The sequence below is a fragment of the Neoarius graeffei genome, chromosome 28 (genome assembly GCF_027579695.1).
Source record: "Neoarius graeffei isolate fNeoGra1 chromosome 28, fNeoGra1.pri, whole genome shotgun sequence".
Classification (NCBI taxonomy): Eukaryota; Metazoa; Chordata; class Actinopteri; order Siluriformes; family Ariidae; genus Neoarius; species Neoarius graeffei.
In genome coordinates, this window is record NC_083596.1 from 38,233,834 (window position 1) to 38,251,254 (window position 17,421).

The 17,421-nt window shown below is 42.4% G+C and overlaps 1 protein-coding gene across 10 annotated transcripts in view; it reads left to right on the plus strand.

Moving 5' to 3' along the window:
- The window catches only part of specc1 (sperm antigen with calponin homology and coiled-coil domains 1), a 268,966-nt gene that overhangs the window by 149,341 nt on the left and 102,204 nt on the right, over nt 1-17,421 (plus strand). For all 10 annotated transcript variants that reach the window (XM_060912649.1, XM_060912648.1, XM_060912646.1 and 7 more), the window contains one exon: nt 9,268-10,811. In XM_060912649.1, the coding sequence (XP_060768632.1) occupies nt 9,268-10,811 (1,544 nt within the window). The remainder of the gene's footprint in view (nt 1-9,267; nt 10,812-17,421) is intronic.

The window sequence follows — 17,421 nt, forward strand, 5'->3', positions numbered from 1 at the left end:
AACACAACATTATACTCAAAGAGCTAATATCATCATCATATGCTGATCTTAGGGCGGCACGATGGTGTAGTGGTTAGCACTGTTGCCTCACAGCAAGAAGGTTCTGGGTTCGTGCCCAGTGGCTGACGGGGGGCCTTTCTGTGCGGAGTTTGCATGTTGTCTACGTGGGTTTCCTCCGGGTGCTCCGGTTTCCCCCACAGTCCAAAGACATGCAGGTTAGGCTAATTGGTGACTCTAAATTGACCGTAGGTGTGAATGAGTGTGAATGGTTGTCTGTATTATGAGTAGCACGCTGTGTGTGCACAATCGCTATCAGGCGCATTAAAATGTAAATAACTTTTCTAGAATTTCACCAAAACTCACTGAATTTTCAGCATTGTAAGAGAACTCTCTAAAGTATTATTCAGCAAAACCCCAGAATGATAGCACAAATCTAGAATTTTTAACAGAATTTTAGTTCTTAAAATTTAACGTAATTATGGACGTCACGCGTAACATTTACACCCGTAAAAAATCACTTTGAATGCTGTTTTGAAAGTTTTGATCAAATAATCTCTATAATAATAAAAAAAAAAAATCGCTTAAATATTATAAACACACAGTCTTTTAATGTATCAAAAAATAATTTTGATAAAGCAAGGAAATTCGGAAGAAAATTTTTTTCTTTTGCTTGTTGTGTGCGTCACGCTACCAAAATCTAACTAACCCCTTCACGAACAATTCCAACTTTCATGGACTTGTAGTGCGAATAAACTTTTCAAAAAAATATATAATACTTCTCACCCAGTAAATTAGAATCCTGGTGATTTATATCCTCGTAGCGTCAGTAGATCTAGAGATTTAGTCGATTTAGTAAATCCCAAACGCTGTGAAACACGCCAGCCATCTATGGTGAGAAGTGCTGCTGTAGTTGAGAAACTCTCATTTCTCCCGCTTCCAACTAACTCCGTGACCCATACCAAAACAACAATGTCACGCTCATCACTTAAGGATGATTTATGCCAAGTTTCACGGAAAAATACAGCGAAATAAACTTGCTAGAAGCATTTTTCAAAATCCCAAACATTATGAAACGTTTCTTGTAGGGGTTCAGGTTACAAATTTCGAGAATAGAGAAATTGTGGCGCAAAAGTTTGCCACTAAACTGGCGAAAATACTCCATCCTAGCGAGTTTCACAACCAAACTAGGCTACATGACAGTCCGTGACCACCCAGGAATGTTCTAGAAGGTATGCTTCTAGGCACGTGCGATCGAGAAAGACGCCACGTGAAGGTAGTAAAGGTAGTATTTCCACTGTCTTATGACGTTTTTGCTTGTTTTAGCGCAATAAACAATGCATTATGGGTAATCATTAAAATGCTGATTTCAAGATTAAAATGGGTAAAAACAACTAATTTATATAGATATTGTAAAAATTGTGCCTAATAGTTATTTCAGTACATAAAATCAAAACCTGAATTTTTAATTTTTTTCCCTATGTTACACCATTGTGCATCTATAGCATGCTACTCATGTGTCTATGTGTCAGCCCTGTGATGACCTGGCGACTTGTCCAGGGTGTACCCCGCCTTTCGCCCGTAGTCAGCTGGGATAGGCTCCAGCTTGCCTGCGACCCTGTAGAACAGGATAAAGCGGCTAGAGATAATGAGATGAGATGAGATGAGAAGCATCACAACTGATGTCGCAGCCAGCACAACTCAGGTTTACTGTTATTTTGGGCAAAATGTAAGTGACCACTTTTATTGTGTTAAAAGACAGGCACATGCGGACTGTGGCCAAAAATAACTAATATGACATGATATGAAACGGTAGATTATGGAAGTGTTAGCTGAGACGACTCGGCTCCCAGGACCTATTCTATACTATGAAATGTGCAGAGTGAATGCCAAATAGCCAAATGATACCCATCAGATGAAGGTTTTGTGTAATAAAATATCATGAGAAAGAGAGAGCGAGAAATTAGAGTTGTTTGTATACATTTGCTTTATTTATTTATTTATTTATTTATTTTTGCCCGTGTTTTCATCCAGTTTGTCTCGTCATGAGTGGCCCATTCTGTCTCTGCCAGTTGTCCAGTGGCTTGGCACTTTTTGCCCTGAAGCACAGCATTTTCTTTGTAAGCCCCACACATTGTTGTCGAACATTCCGTGCACTGCAGGAGCTTTGTCATCAGTCGCAACAAGAGCCCCGTGTTTGTGTTTGCTGATAGTTCTTAAACCACCGATAAAACCTTTCACCATACAAGTGTGCACATGGGGCTTGTGTTACCCGAGCCACTTCTCTGGACACACAGGCTGTATGACTTTCTGGTGTTACTTGATGCCCGTTGTATCGACTGAGGTGCTGTAGTTATAGCACAAGAGGCAGTGCCTAGTGGCCATTTGAATGTGGTGATACCGTATAAAACATTTTCTGTCTAGTCACTGACTGGACTGAATGAATAACCTCGAACAGTGACACTTTGAAATAAAAGATGTCATTGTTGGATAGACCAAGTGACCATCTCATCTCATTATCTCTAGCCGCTTTATCCTGTTCTACAGGGTCGCAGGCAAGCTGGAGCCTATCCCAGCTGACTACGGGCGAAAGGCGGGGTACACCCTGGACAAGTCGCCAGGTCATCACAGGGCTGACATATAGACAACCATTCACACCTACGGTCAATTTAGTCACCAGTTAACCTAACCTGCATGTCTTTGGGGGAAAACTGGGCAACCGGAGGAAACCCGCGCGGACAACATGCAAACTCCGCACAGAAAGGCCCTCGCCGGCCACGAACCCGGACCTTCTTGCTGTGCGGCGACAGCACTAACCACTACACCACCGTGCCGCCCACCAAGTGACCATGACAAATTAATCTCTTTTGAATAGTGGTTAACTAAAAAAGAAAAAAAACCTGCCACTGCTACAAAAAAATGTTCACCATTTGACCATGAAGAGAAAGTGTCAAATACAGTGTAATCACAATGAATTGAAAAATTCAGAAATCTAGGCTCCCAGGTGGCGCTCTATCTTCAAGAGATTGAAAGCTCAAATCCCACTGATGCTACGGAGTTGCACATTGCCAGGAGTGCAAGAGAGCAAAATTCGCCATGCTTCCTGGACAGAAAGGATAGCATTAATCCTGAGATCGCATTAACCGAATATTTTCCGTCATTGACTGAATATCTTTTTAACAATCATGGAAAAATCTGAAGGCCGTCCGTCATTTTGACAGATGAGAAAACTGAGGGCAGTCTACCATAACGTTAAGTAATTCACATGCAACACTGGCAATAATGCATGCTCGCAGCGTCCATGATCTGTCAGACTAACTGTCCTTATACATTCCAGCCCTGATGAGGGCGAACTAGTCCCAGGTGCATAGCTGAGTCCAAGAAGGAAGAGGAGGGAGAGCATCGCCTGGAGGCCCAGTGCCCCCATGCAGGCGCTACAACTGCATGTCGACTGCACTGTGCAGTTGGTGGAGAGTGTGCATATTAATTACTGTAGCTTATTGTCTAGTCTTTGATCTCGCATGCATGACCTTATTGTCTAGCTGGCTTTAGCCATCACATTGGTTGGATATATCACTACATAGCTATCACAGCGTGTCCGAAGTTGTGATGGCGTTGATAAATGAGGTGAAAAAAGAGGGATTGATGCGGTGAAGGAGAAGCAAGTAATACTGATAATGTTTATCAGCCAGCGGCAGCTCGTGTTATAGGTCAAGAAGGAGTACCAGGGAGCAGGAGTTCGTGTGGCTGAAGAGGGAAAATGGCAAAATGTTCTGCGATATCTGTAGAAAAGCTAACATGAGTAACGGATTTGTCCGAGGGAGCACGCCGATGCAGAAATCGGCATTGAATGATCATAAAAATAGCCACAGCCATAGCGAAACTTCGAGGGTGGTCAATCAGAGCATGGCAATGGTAAAACGTAGAGAAATTGCAGGTTGCCTGTAACGAGGCATTAAAGGTGTCATTGCATCGTTTTTTTTCATTAATTGTGCGGTGGTCTCTAGTATGAATGAATGCCCTGTGAGCCGGTTTTGGTGAAAAAAATGCTGTGGTGCTCCTGTTTCAGGCTGTTCTAGTTTGGCGGAGGAGTGGGTGGGGAGAGAACGACAGGATTTCGGCTCTTACTCATGAATATTCATGACATGTAAACATATAGCTTCTGATTGGCTAACAGCACTGTGACGCTCCCTCCAGTGGGTTATGGGCGAGGCCATGACTACTAATTTTCGAAGTGACTCAAGTTCGTAGGGCTTTTTCTGATTCGCTCGTTTTTCTGTCCATTTTCTTTCCCAGGCTAATACAGGGAATGGGGGTAAAAGAACATTTTCACGTGCAGCATGAAAATGTTCTTCTAAGTTCTTCTACTTGTATAAGTCAAATACCAGTGACTTATGGTATTTCAAAAAGAGCAAGTATTAAACGGTTTGTCGTGGAATAACACCTTTAAAGACGCAACTTAAGATCGTGTTACATATGGCAAACACAAACACCCCGAGGGACTTGTATCCTAACCTAATAAACCTCTTACAGTCTGCCAACAGTGTTGGGCACGCTACTTTCAAAAAGTAATTAGTTATAGTTACTAGTTACTTTTCCCAAAAAGTAACTGAGTTAGTAACGGAGTTACTTTGTCATAAAAGTAACTAATTACCAGGGAAAGTAATTATTCCGTTACATTTTGTGTCCCCCCCCCCCCCCCCCCCCCCCAAAAAAAAAAAAATCAAATTCAATTAGTGTAATCATAATAAAAGTGAATGTTAAATGTGTTTAATGACTGAAATGGACACTTAACAGAACCAATTAGTAACGTTATCTACACTATACTAATATTTTTGTGGGACAATGTGAGATAAGACATCTATCAAATTTAATATATTTTTGTAGTTATTAAAATGATGTTACTAATTACTGGCCACTGACGAGGACAAACGCTTTGTTCCTCGACATAATGTGCATTACACATAGACATTTTTGCCTTTTATTTCAAGTAATGAAAAGCAATGGCTGTATTTCCAGTGTGAAAGCGCAGTGCTGGGCTGACCGCTCGCCATCGCTGTGTCTTCCGATTGAAAGTGTGCGCAGTAGTGCAGTAGGCGGAGCCTACCTACGTATGCTGTCTAAATCTACTCTGATTGGCTTACTATGCCGTTGTCTCGCATCTCCCCGCCCCACATTAAAGCAGAGTAAAGAAAGGCTGAATGAGCAGCGTGCCAGATGAGAACAGGTTTAATAAAGTAACGCATAGTATTTTATTGTAAGTAACGGGAACGGCGTTATAACGATGTAAAAAGTAATTAGTTAGATTACTCGTTACTAAGAAAAAGTAACGCCGTTTATTTCTAACGCCGTTATTCCCATCACTGTCTGCTAAGTATCCAAACATCCAAATCTCAACAGTGCACACATGTACACCTATCATGATGCAGTCAGTCAGACGGAGAATGCAACAGCAGTGACCATAACCAGTGCTATTGACGTCCACATTGCCAACAGTATAAGAAACTACTAATATCATGGGTGACAAAATGCTGTTCCCATACCTGAACCTTCAGCAGAAACAGAAGACTGAAACCGTGTTCATGGGCAATTACGTAATACCCTCTGGCACTGCAGAATGCATCACAGAAAAATTAAAATATGTGCTATTGGGCCATGGTGTAGCTATGGCTCGGGTCTCTGGACAGGGAAGTGATGGAGCGCTTGTGATGGTGGGTCGAACATCTGAAGTTGCAGAACAGTTGCATCAGAATGACTGTCCCTACCTCATAAATATGCACTGTGGTGCACACAGAATAGTACTGGCTGCCCATAATGTCTCCAAGGCTGTGCCTGAAATGAGTGCATACGTCACTACCATTAATAACATACACATACAGTAAGAATTCCTACATTCAAACACACCAACTAAATGAGCTCCAAAACAAAATGGAGGAACACAACCTGCTGAGCCTAAAACAATCATCAGATACCCTCTGGCTGTCATTGGAGAGGGCAGTAAAGTGCATACGTACCAACTGGGTTGCTCTGCTGTTGGAGTTGGAGGAGGAAACTGCGAAAGACTGCCTGGTATTAGAAAGCACCTCCAACTGTACATATTCCCTGTCTTGACTCAGTTTTTTACTCCCGTCCTGACCATGGTGAAGCGCATGAACCTCGTGTTCCAAAAGGATAATGTTTACTGTACATCTCCTCTCTCCAGCCTATCCTGAACTAGCCAAGATGACTTGATGAATGGGCCAGGTGAGGCAGGGACGAAATTCAAGGAGGCTTTACGAGATGGCAAGTTCTGTGACATCACGCTCATGCAGGCAGACATGCAGACCTTTATTCAATTTTGCGCACAGAGTACATCACAGAGCTAACTAAATCTGTCAGAAAAAAAAAAGATTTTTCTCTGAGCATGTGCACATCGTCGCTGACCTCGACACCACACTCAACGCGTCTTGCTATCCAGGTGCTGACAGTGCATTGAAGAGCTACAGACTGGAAGCCTTGAAACGCATATGTGGCCACTCCAGGTCACAGAAGGGTGGATCTGTGCCTGGTAATGGAACTGTGGCAGCAGAGCGCGAGTTTAGCCTTCAAAACAAAATACAAACAACCAAGAGAAGTCATCTGTCTGAGGCAAAAACGCAAAACTTAAAGGCGTCGTGCGGTAATTTCAGCAATCAGGCTATATCATGTGTCAAAATGTCGGGTTTGGTGGGTTATTCAAGCCCCTCGGTTTCCCGCGATCTCAGTGTCACGATGCGCCCGCTACAAGCATTTAAAGTTGACGCGCACAGCCAAATTTAGGCAGCCAGCCGTTAACTAGGTCAACTTATGTGTGATGTCATACCAGTAACCTCCCTTGGGTGATGCTGGCCTGTCGCCATGTTTTCTCTATAGCGTGCGTTTACCAGAGTTGTTTACATTGCGGATTTTGTGGATTTATTCAGTTTGTGGATAGTTTTGAACACTCAAAACACTATGAAATGATGTATTAATATTCTGTGATACAAAATGCCTAATCGGTGTATTGTGTTTGGCTGTAACAACGAACACTGAACACTATTTGTGACTGTTGTTATCAATGGATCTGATTTCAAGGTCATGGCTAGGTATTGATAGGAAAAAATATTTTTTTAAAAACACGTTTTAAGTGTTTCTATGTATCAATCATTAATTGTACAAAATGATTTTCATACATTTATGTATTTGTCATATCTTTCTTTGTCACATGAAGTGTTGTCTTGATAACATATGTGGCACATAATTTTAGCAAATGGATGACAGAAGATTAATTGAAAGATTTATGCCACAGAGCTGCCTTTAACTAATAATTATCACTTATTACTGACGATTGTACGTTTACTAAACAATACAATACAAAGCTCAATACTCCCAGCCTATAACATACTGAATATCAAGTTAAAATCAACCGCAATAAAAGGAAAATGATGAAAACTGGAATATCAAGGGGTCTACTGTATCAGAAGGCCCACTGCATTTCGCGAGATCGCAAGCTGTCAAGTTGCTAGAATTCAATCTTTCTAGCTATACTTTCACCCCCTACAGCTATCAGTATTACACATAATCATAGATTAATCACACAGCATTCTAATTCAAGTGAAAATGGTCTTTAAAAATACACACAAGTAGTGATTTAGTCAGAGAAACCAACCAAAACAGGTCTTCAAGTCGCCGGTCTTCTTCATTCTCGTCTTCGTTTCTGTCGTCGTCAGAACTGTCCTCATTTTCTTCTGAAGATGAGCGCTCAGGTTCAAATCTGTAAGGCTGGATACCACCAGGACATTCAGCTGTCAAAATCTCTGCTTGTGGGCCATTTTCTTCTTCTGTATCGGTAAAATCAAAGCTAATTTCCTCAGCATCGCTCCTATTTTCTGGTGTGTCCGCCATTGCAACTGCACCGAGTGGTTACTGGTATGACGTCACGCAGCTGTTCCATTGACCGAGAGGGGGCGCTGCGAACGCGGGAAATTTCAAGTGATGGGCATGACCAAATAAGGACCGATTACAACCGCGGGAAGCTTTTGAAAAATCGACGGTCAATTTATTTCGAATCTCGAAAGCATTCTGGTGCAGAATAATGCGACTTTTATCGCCACTGCGTGACGCCTTTAATGACAGTCACCTCTGCAGCAATCTCCCTTGATGCATTTGATTACGCTTAAGCGAGCACCCAGTTTAGGTCCATGCAAACCAGGAGGAAGGGTTTTTTGTCTCTGTGTGTGTGTGTGTGTGTGTGGGGGGGGGGGGGGGGGGGGGGGGGGTGTTTGTATTCTCTTAATCCCCAAGGGGAAGTTAGAATTCTCTGCATTTAACCCACCTGAAGCAGTGAATACACACGTACCTGGGGCAGTGGGCAGCTGTGGGTTATGTGCCTTGCTCAAGGGCACTTCAGCAATGGATATAGGAGGGAAAGGGCTGTTCATTCACTCCCCCACCCACACATTTTTCCTGCTGGTCCAGGGCATTGAATCGGCAACGTTTTGATCCCAAACCTGCGTCTCTAACCTTTAGGTCATGGCTGTCCCAGTGTGAGGTCAGGCTAGGCTACTGAGTTCAATTCAGTTAATTCTCTTAAACTGCTTTGTTCATATTTGCCTATCTATGCACAATGGCCTCAGTGTTTTAGTGCCCTCCGCTGTCACGGGGGGGGGGGGATTATTAATCTGTTTCTGTTGACATGAAAACTGACCGCATAGTCAGTGTCTCCGTTCATCTTTTCTCCATGCTCTTATAAAGGCATAATCTGTATTGTATGTTAATTATTATTTTGATTGAGATGTTTTTGAAATGAAATTTTATTAAATATGTCTCATCATGAAATAATTCAAATTAAAATGATGGGTAATACTAGATTATGATGGAATTTTTACAACCATTGTGTGTCAAAATGACAAAGAGAAATTCTACTGCAACCTCTGCATTACTCAGTCCCCCGTCAGTCAGAATAACCATGAGGTCATGTACTGTACTGTAGGTGTTGGAGAGCAGTTTCTTCCAAGTATTTTCAGATGCCCTGTAACTTGGCATGAGTTGCGGTTTGAAAAAAATGCCAGGTGTCTGTCTTCATGTGTCTTAGAAAAAGCACATGCTTGTCTTCAAACTCATAGCTGTCATTTGACAGGGGTGACCTAGCTAGGGGGTGTAAATTGGTAAACAGACAAATTGGGAGAACTGGGGTATAAATCAGAAACAAAAATCAGCAACATGGATTCACTGATCATGTCCTAAACAGCATCGTACTTTGTTTCCCTGTAGGTATCCAATCAACCAAAAAGTCTGGAATACCTGCTCCAAGGGACATCCCCCAGACCATTTCCAGAGACCGCACTCCATTAAGAGACCCGCTAAGAACTCCATCTACCAAAAAGATGATCCCCAGTGCTAGCACCTCCAGCCTGTCTGCACTAGCAAAGCATTCCCGCAGTTCTCTCAAGTCAAAGGTGGAAGCCGAGAGTGCAGACAGGGCCCTCCTGGAATGTCAGATTAAAGAACTACTAGCTGAGGCCAAGGCCAAAGAATTTGAAATAAGTAAGTTACGGATGGAGCTACAAAGGTGCAGAGGGAAAGGCTCTCCACAGGAAGCTGGCACGCCAGATGGGGCATCAGAGCGGGAACAAGCCGAGGCGAATTCCACAAATATGCAAACGTTAGCAGAGCAGATGATGGAGAAGAACAGGTGCTTTCAGAAAGAGTTGTCTGCCTTGCAGCAAGAGAATCAGATTCTAAAAGAAAAACTTGTCTTGTTGGAGAACTCTCCAGTCTCCTGTGGTAATACCATCACAAATTCTCCATTACTAACCAGTCCAACTAAACCGTCTGTTAATGGAGTTGTACCAGAGATTAGCAGCACCAAAATGGCAGCAGGTGGATCACTCAACGGCAGTCCAATTAAAACCTCTGTATCATCTGGTAGCGACATTACCAAAGGGTCTCTGTCACCGGACTCCTCAGAGTTTGAGAAGATCTCATCACGCTCAGATTCAGCCAGCAGCAACAGCACCAAGGGTATTTCACCAAGCCCCAAGGAGCAAGATCTATCACTGCAGTGTCTCACAGAACGCATTCAAAAAATGGAGGAGAGCCACCACAGCACAGCAGAGGAGCTTCAGGCCACTCTGCAAGAGTTAGCTGACCAGCAGCAGGTTGTGCAGGAGCTCACGGCAGAGAACGAGCGCCTGTCTGAAGAGAAGAGTCTTTTGCAGACCTCCCTGCAGCAGCAGAGGGAGCGTGTGGAGCTCTTGGCACAGAAGAATGAGACCTTGCTTCAGAGACTCAGAGAGCAAGTCCAAAGTCAAGAAGTCGAGGCCTCCCGCGCGTCCAGGGCTGCAGAGCTGGAACAGCGTCTGGCTGAGCAGTTGGAAAGCTCACGCTTTGAGAGGGAGAAACTGGTGGACATTCAGCAGCAGCTCACAGGGAGCCTAAGAGCTTTGGAAAAAGAGCATCAGGAGGCCCAGGCGGCCGTGCGAGGCTTAAAAGACGAGCTAGAGGTCTTGCAGCAGCAGCTGGAAAGGGAGAAGGAGGCTGGGGCTGAGGCAACAAGGCTAGTAGTGGAACAGCGTCAAGCTGTGGAGACTATGAGGGTGGAGAATGAGTGCTTGAAGGCCCAGGTGGAGACCGAGAGGCAGAAGGTGTTGGAGCTGAATGCAGTCCACAGTGCTAGTAACAGCACAGAGCTGCAGGCCTTACTGAAAGCTGCACACACAGACAGAGACAAACTGGAGCTCAACTGCACCGAGCTGAGACAGGAGCTGCTGCAGACTCACAAGGACATCGAACGCATTCAGGGTTTGCTCAGTAAGGTATGTATCTCAGCTGTCATAGAATCTGTGCTTTAGGACATGTATTATTAAAGCCTTGAGTATCGGATTTCATTGTCTATCAACTGGTGTTGTGCCCATTAGTCTCCTTGATTTGTCCCCTTCTTGTAACTTTATTCACAGGATGTTCTCGAACCAAAATCCATTCTGACTGCACCTTCACAAAAACACCATGTTATTGCATACATGAATAGATTGCCAATGAAACAGCAATTTCCAGTCAAATGAATGTTAGCTTATAGTACTGCAACCGCGATTCCAAAAAAGTTGGGACAAAGTACAAAGTGTAAATAAAAACGGAATGCAATGATGTGGAAGTTTCAAAATTCTATATTTTATTCAGAATAGAACATAGATGACATATCAAATGTTTAAACTGAGAAAATGTATCATTTAAAGAGAAAAATTAGGTGATTTTAAATTTCATGACAACACCACATCTCAAAAAAGTTGGGACAAGGCCATGTTTACCACTGTGAGACATCCCCTTTTCTCTTTACAACAGTCTGTAAACGTCTGGGGACTGAGGAGACAAGTTGCTCAAGTTTAGGGATAGGAATGTTAACCCATTCTTGTCTAATGTAGGATTCTAGTTGCTCAACTGTCTTGGGTCTTTTTTGTCGTATCTTCCGTTTTATGATGCGCCAAATGTTTTCTATGGGTGAAAGATCTGGACTGCAGGCTGGCCAGTTCAGTACCCGGACCCTTCTTCTACGCAGCCATGATGCTGTAATTGATGCAGTATGTGGTTTGGCATCGTCATGTTGGAAAATGCAAGGTCTTCCCTGAAAGAGACGTCGTCTGTATGGGAGCATATGTTGCTCTAGAACCCGGATATACCTTTCAGCATTGATGGTGTCTTTCCAGATGTGTAAGCTGCCCATGCCACACACACTAATGCAACCCCATACCATCAGAGATGCAGGCTTCTGAACTGAGCGCTGACAACAACTTGGGTCGTCCTTCTCCTCTTTAGTCCGAATGACACGGCGTCCCTGATTTCCATAAAGAACTTCAAATTTTGATTCGTCTGACCACAGAACAGTTTTCCACTTTGCCACAGTCCATTTTAAATGAGCCTTGGCCCAGAGAAGACGTCTGCGCTTCTGGATCATGTTTAGATACGGCTTCTTCTTTGAACTATAGTTTTAGCTGGCAACGGCGGATGGCACGGTGAATTGTGTTCACAGATAATGTTCTCTGGAAATATTCCTGAGCCCATTTTGTGATTTCCAATACAGAAGCATACCTGTATGTGATGCAGTGCCGTCTAAGGGCCCGAAGATCACGGGCACCCAGTATGGTTTTCCGGCCTTGACCCTTACGCACAGAGATTCTTCCAGATTCTCTGAATCTTTTGATGATATTATGCACTGTAGATGATGTGTTCAAACTCTTTGCAATTTTACACTGTCGAACTCCTTTCTGATATTGCTCCACTATTTGTCGGCGCAGAATTAGGGGGATTGGTGATCCTCTTCCCATCTTTACTTCTGAGAGCCGCTGCCACTCCAAGATGCTCTTTTTATACCCAGTCATGTTAATGACCTATTGCCAATTGACCTAATGAGTTGCAATTTGGTCCTCCAGCTGTTCCTTTTTTTGTACCTTTAACTTTTCCAGCCTCTTATTGCCCCTGTCCCAACTTTTTTGAGATGTGTTGCTGTCATGAAATTTCAAATGAGCCAATATTTGGCATGAAATTTCAAAATGTCTCACTTTCGACATTTGATATGTTGTCTATGTTCTATTGTGAATACAATATCAGTTTTTGAGATTTGTAAATTATTGCATTGCGTTTTTATTTACAATTTGTACTTTGTCCCAACTTTTTTGGAATTGGGGTTGTATTTCAAATTAATTAGAATGGAGCAAATTATTCCTTGACTTATTACATATTTTTATTCTCATCCATATTTATTTCCTCCCTCCTAGAACTCTAGTAAAATAGACAAAGGATTGGATTAAAGTATGAGGTGACAAAGCAATCCTGATGTTAAATTAAGGTCGTACTTCAGTCCAAGGTTCCTTTATGCTTGTGACTCCAAAGCATACTGGGTTCAGAAATAACAAAACGTTGGTCACCAAATATATTTGGGACAAACAATTGTATTTTATAGCATTTTTAACATAACGGACATTGTCAAAAGCACAGAAATCCAGATGTAGATCCCTAATGAACAAGCCAGAGGTGTCGGAGGTGTTTGTTGCAGCGTTGCCCAACTGTTATCAGAGTGACAAGTGTGAGAATGCATTCCAAACAGATTGTCTTATCAGCAGCCTAATTGTGGTATAACGGTGTTAGGTGGACAAGAGCAACAATAAAACTTCACTTCAGGTATGGTGTATAGCCTGCACATTGCTTTGCTTAACTTAAATGGGAATCGGGAACAAAAACATTTTTTTTTCTTTGTTCAGTATTTCAAAATAGGCACAATAACGGCACTCCAGCACATCAGTTACATTTAGAACAATTAATAGTTTTTAAAAAAACAGTTGATAAATACTGATTTCTCATTGCAAATGATTTCTCAATGTTTAAAAAGTTTGAGTTCAAGGTTCTTTTTTTTACCTTGTAGTTTTTGTGATTTAGTTTCCCAAAAAAACATAATTCAGAGCAAACATGCTCTAGTTTATACAATGCTGCAAAAACAAATAGTCTAATAAATTAAATATTGGTACTTGGGATTTGATATTCTGCTCAGTGATTTTTGGAGTTCAGCCTTGAATTTAGCCTTGAGGTTTCATTTTGGTGCACCACGCAACATGTTGGTCCACATGAACCGATGTCTGATGGAAATCGTTAGCTTTTGTACACATACAGTGGTGCTTGAAAGTTTGTGAACCCTTTAGAATTTTCTATATTCCTGCATAAATATGACCTAAAACATCATCAGATTTTCACACAAGTCCGAAAAGTAAATAAAGAGAACCCAGTTAAACAAATGAGACAAAAATATTATACTTGGTAATTTATTTATTGAGGAAAATTATCCAATATTACATATCTGTGAGTGGCAAAAGTATGTGAACCTCTAGGATTAGCAGTTAATTTGAAGGTGAAATTAGAGTCAGGGGTTTTCAATCAATGGGATGACAATCAGGTGTGAGTGGACACCCTGTTTTATTTAAAGAACAGAGATCTATCAAAGTCTGATCTTCACAACACGTTTGTGGAAGTGGATCATGGCACGAACAAAGGAGATTTCTGAGGACCTCAGAAAAAGCATTGTTGATGCTCATCAGGCTGGAAAAGGTTACAAAACCATCTTGAAAGAGTTTGGACTCCACCAATCCACAGTCAGACAGATTGTGTACAAATGGAGGTAGTTCAAGACCATTGTTACCCTCCCCAGGATTGGTCGACCAACAAAGATCACTCCAAGACCAAGGCGTGTAATAGTCAGCGAGGTGACAAAGGACCCCAGGGTAACTTCTAAGCAACTGAAGGCCTCTCTCACATTGGCTAATGTTAATGTTCATGAGTCCACCATCAGGAGAACACTGAACAACAATGGTGTGCATGGCAGGGTTTCAAGGAGAAAGCCACTGCTCTCCAAAAAGAACATTGCTGCTCATCTGCAGTTTGCTAAAGATCACGTGGACAAGCCAGAAGGCTATTGGAAAAATGTTGTGTGGACAGATGAGACCAAAATAGAACTTTTTGGTTTAAATGAGAAGCGTTATGTTTGGAGAAAAGAAAACACTGCATTCCAGCATAAGAACCTTATCCCGTCTGTGAAACATGGTGGTGGTAGTATCATGGTTTGGGCCTGTTTTGCTGCATCTGGGCCAGGACGGCTTGCCATCATTGATGGAACAATGAATTCTGAATTATATCAGCGAATTCTAAAGGAAAATGTCAGGACATCTGTCCATGAACTGAATCTCAAGAGAAGGTGGGTCATGCAGCAAGACAACGACCCTAAGCACACAAGTCGTTCTACCAAAGAATGGTTAAAGAAGAATAAAGTTAATGTTTTGGAACGGCCAAGTCAAAGTCCTGACCTTAATCCAATCGAAATGTTGTGGAAGGACCTGAAGCGAGCAGTTCATGTGAGGAAACCCACCAACATCCCAGAGTTGAAGCTGTTCTGTATGGAGGAACGGGCTAAAATTCCTCCAAGCCGGTGTGCAGGACTGATCAACAGTTACCGGAAACGTTTAGTTGCAGTTATTGCTGCACAAGGGGGTCACACCAGATACTGAAAGCAAAGATTCACATACTTTTGCCACTCACAGATATGTAATATTGGATCATTTTCCTCAATAAATAAATGGCCAAGTATAATATTTTTGTCTCATTTGTTTAACTGGGTTCTCTTTATCTACTTTTAGGACTTGTGTGAAAATCTGATGATGTTTTAGGTCATATTTATACAGAAATATAGAAAATTCTAAAGGGTTCACAAACTTTCAAGCACCACTGTATACTCTGTACACACACACACACACACATCTGAGCATTACAGCATGAACACCTATACTGTTGACCTTTTGTATCACATAAATTTACACGAGGCTGTATAAGAATACGTTATGGCCTAATGAATGTTTATTTGGACAGGGTCAGACGTGATATTTTGTTGGTCATAAAGCACTTTGTTTCCTTCTGGATCGGTCAGATTTCTGTTTTCTATCTATTATGATTCTAATCTATTATTAGATGAGGCAAAGGTTGTTCAGAAATTTAAGTGTAGTTCACATTATTCTGTTTGGCCATGGAATACAAGAAAATTACAGAGGGTCTTCCATAAATGCACAAAAAAAAGATCCTCTGTTATTACCTCTTTGGCAGTTGCATTGTTCTGGTTATATGGTTTAAAGTCCATATCATCCATAAGACTTAAAAGATACATATGCATGGCAGTTATGAGTCCTGTACTTTGTGAACCTCTTTAGCACATAATAACTGTCCCTCCTTTAGTCTGTCCTCTGACTAAACTGCTTCCAGAGAGCCGAGGCTTATTCCTCGCTCTCCTGTGGAGGCCAACAGCATTCTATAACAAGAGCGATCCAAAATCCATTTAGGCTAAAAATTTTACTGTGTAAGGCCGTGGGGATTCAGGAGTTATGATCTCATGGCTGAAGGATGGTTTTATTTGCTTCTCCAACTGTGATGTTACTAATTTCCTGGCTCATGCCATAACACAGAGAACAGGGTAGTTCATCTGGTTTCATTAATCTGAGTAGTCCTGGCTCTACATTAGTGCATTAATAGTCCTCGTGTTGATCTAGCTTTTTGCTTCTGATGTTAAGTTAGGAGAGGCAGAGGACAGATTTTTCCTCTTCACGTGAAGGCTGTTTTTGACAGTTTATACCAAGCCATGTTAATTGGGTGGGTACGATTCCTTATGAGCAAATTAGCAAACAGCTTAGCAAAGCACAACTCTGAATAGCTAACTGGACACATAGCTGGCTTGGGTTTACGGTTGTTTTCGCACAAAAGTCCATCCATCCATTTTCTGCCGCTTATCCAGGTCCAGGTCGCGGGGGTAGCAGCCTAAAGCCTAGGTCGCAACCGGACGTACGATTTTTTGGCCGTGCGATTTTTGGCGTTTCCCAAATCGCTGCGTATTTTTTGTTCGTGGAGAAAGACGCACGTTGGCCGTAAGTTTGTCTTGCAACCTGAAAAAAGAAAATGTAAGCGCCCGTAGAGTTTGTTTGACATGTCAAAGAACCTCTGCGGCCAGTCTACGGGTCGAAAATCAGCACGTCACACGCGCGCCCTCCATGCATTTCATGCGCACCCTCTGTGCGTTTCTTGCACGTAGACCGGCCGTAGGAGCACGTACGCCCGTTTGTGACTGAGGCATTAGCAGAGCAGCCCAGACTTCCCTCTCCCCGGCCACCTCCACCAGCTCTTCCGGGGGAATACCGTGGCGTTCCCAGACCAGCCGAGAGATGTAATCTCTCCAGCGTGTCCTGGGTCTGCCCCGGGGTCTCCTCCCGGTGGGGCATGCCCACAGAACCTCCCCTAAGAGGCGTCCAGGGGGCATCCTAACAAGGTGCCCGAACCACCTCAACTGACTCTTTTAAAAGACAAAAGTCTTTTAGCACAAGTTCTAAAGTCTCTTCGCACAACTCTAAGTTCTTTAGCGCAAGATCCAAGAACACTTAATCTTTATTATGAATACTTACTGACAGTGTTTAAAGATGTTTGATGGATTTTTTTTTTTTTTAAATGAAAGTTGCCGAGATTCCGATAGAAAACGAGCGGTTATATTTCCCCACTCTGCCATCTTTAAACCGCCATGTTTGATGTAGCCTGTATGTTAGTCACCAATCCTCCCTCCAAGTTATTTAACACAGCACGTTCTGTACCCTGACACAGTACACCGCTACAGTCAACTTCCAGGTTTGTTTAGTCTTTCTTAAAGTGCTAAGCTTAAATTATATCATATAATGAAGATGAAGAGAACGCTGATAGAGAAAAGGAAATGAACTTTCCAAGATTTGCATGTACGTGCCAATAAGTTGAGAAAAACGATTTTTGTTTGTGAAGGTGAAATTTCTCATGAGAAAAAAGTTGCATTGCAAGTAATAGACTCAACAGGTAATTAAAACTTAACTTTGGCACGTGAAAGTGATG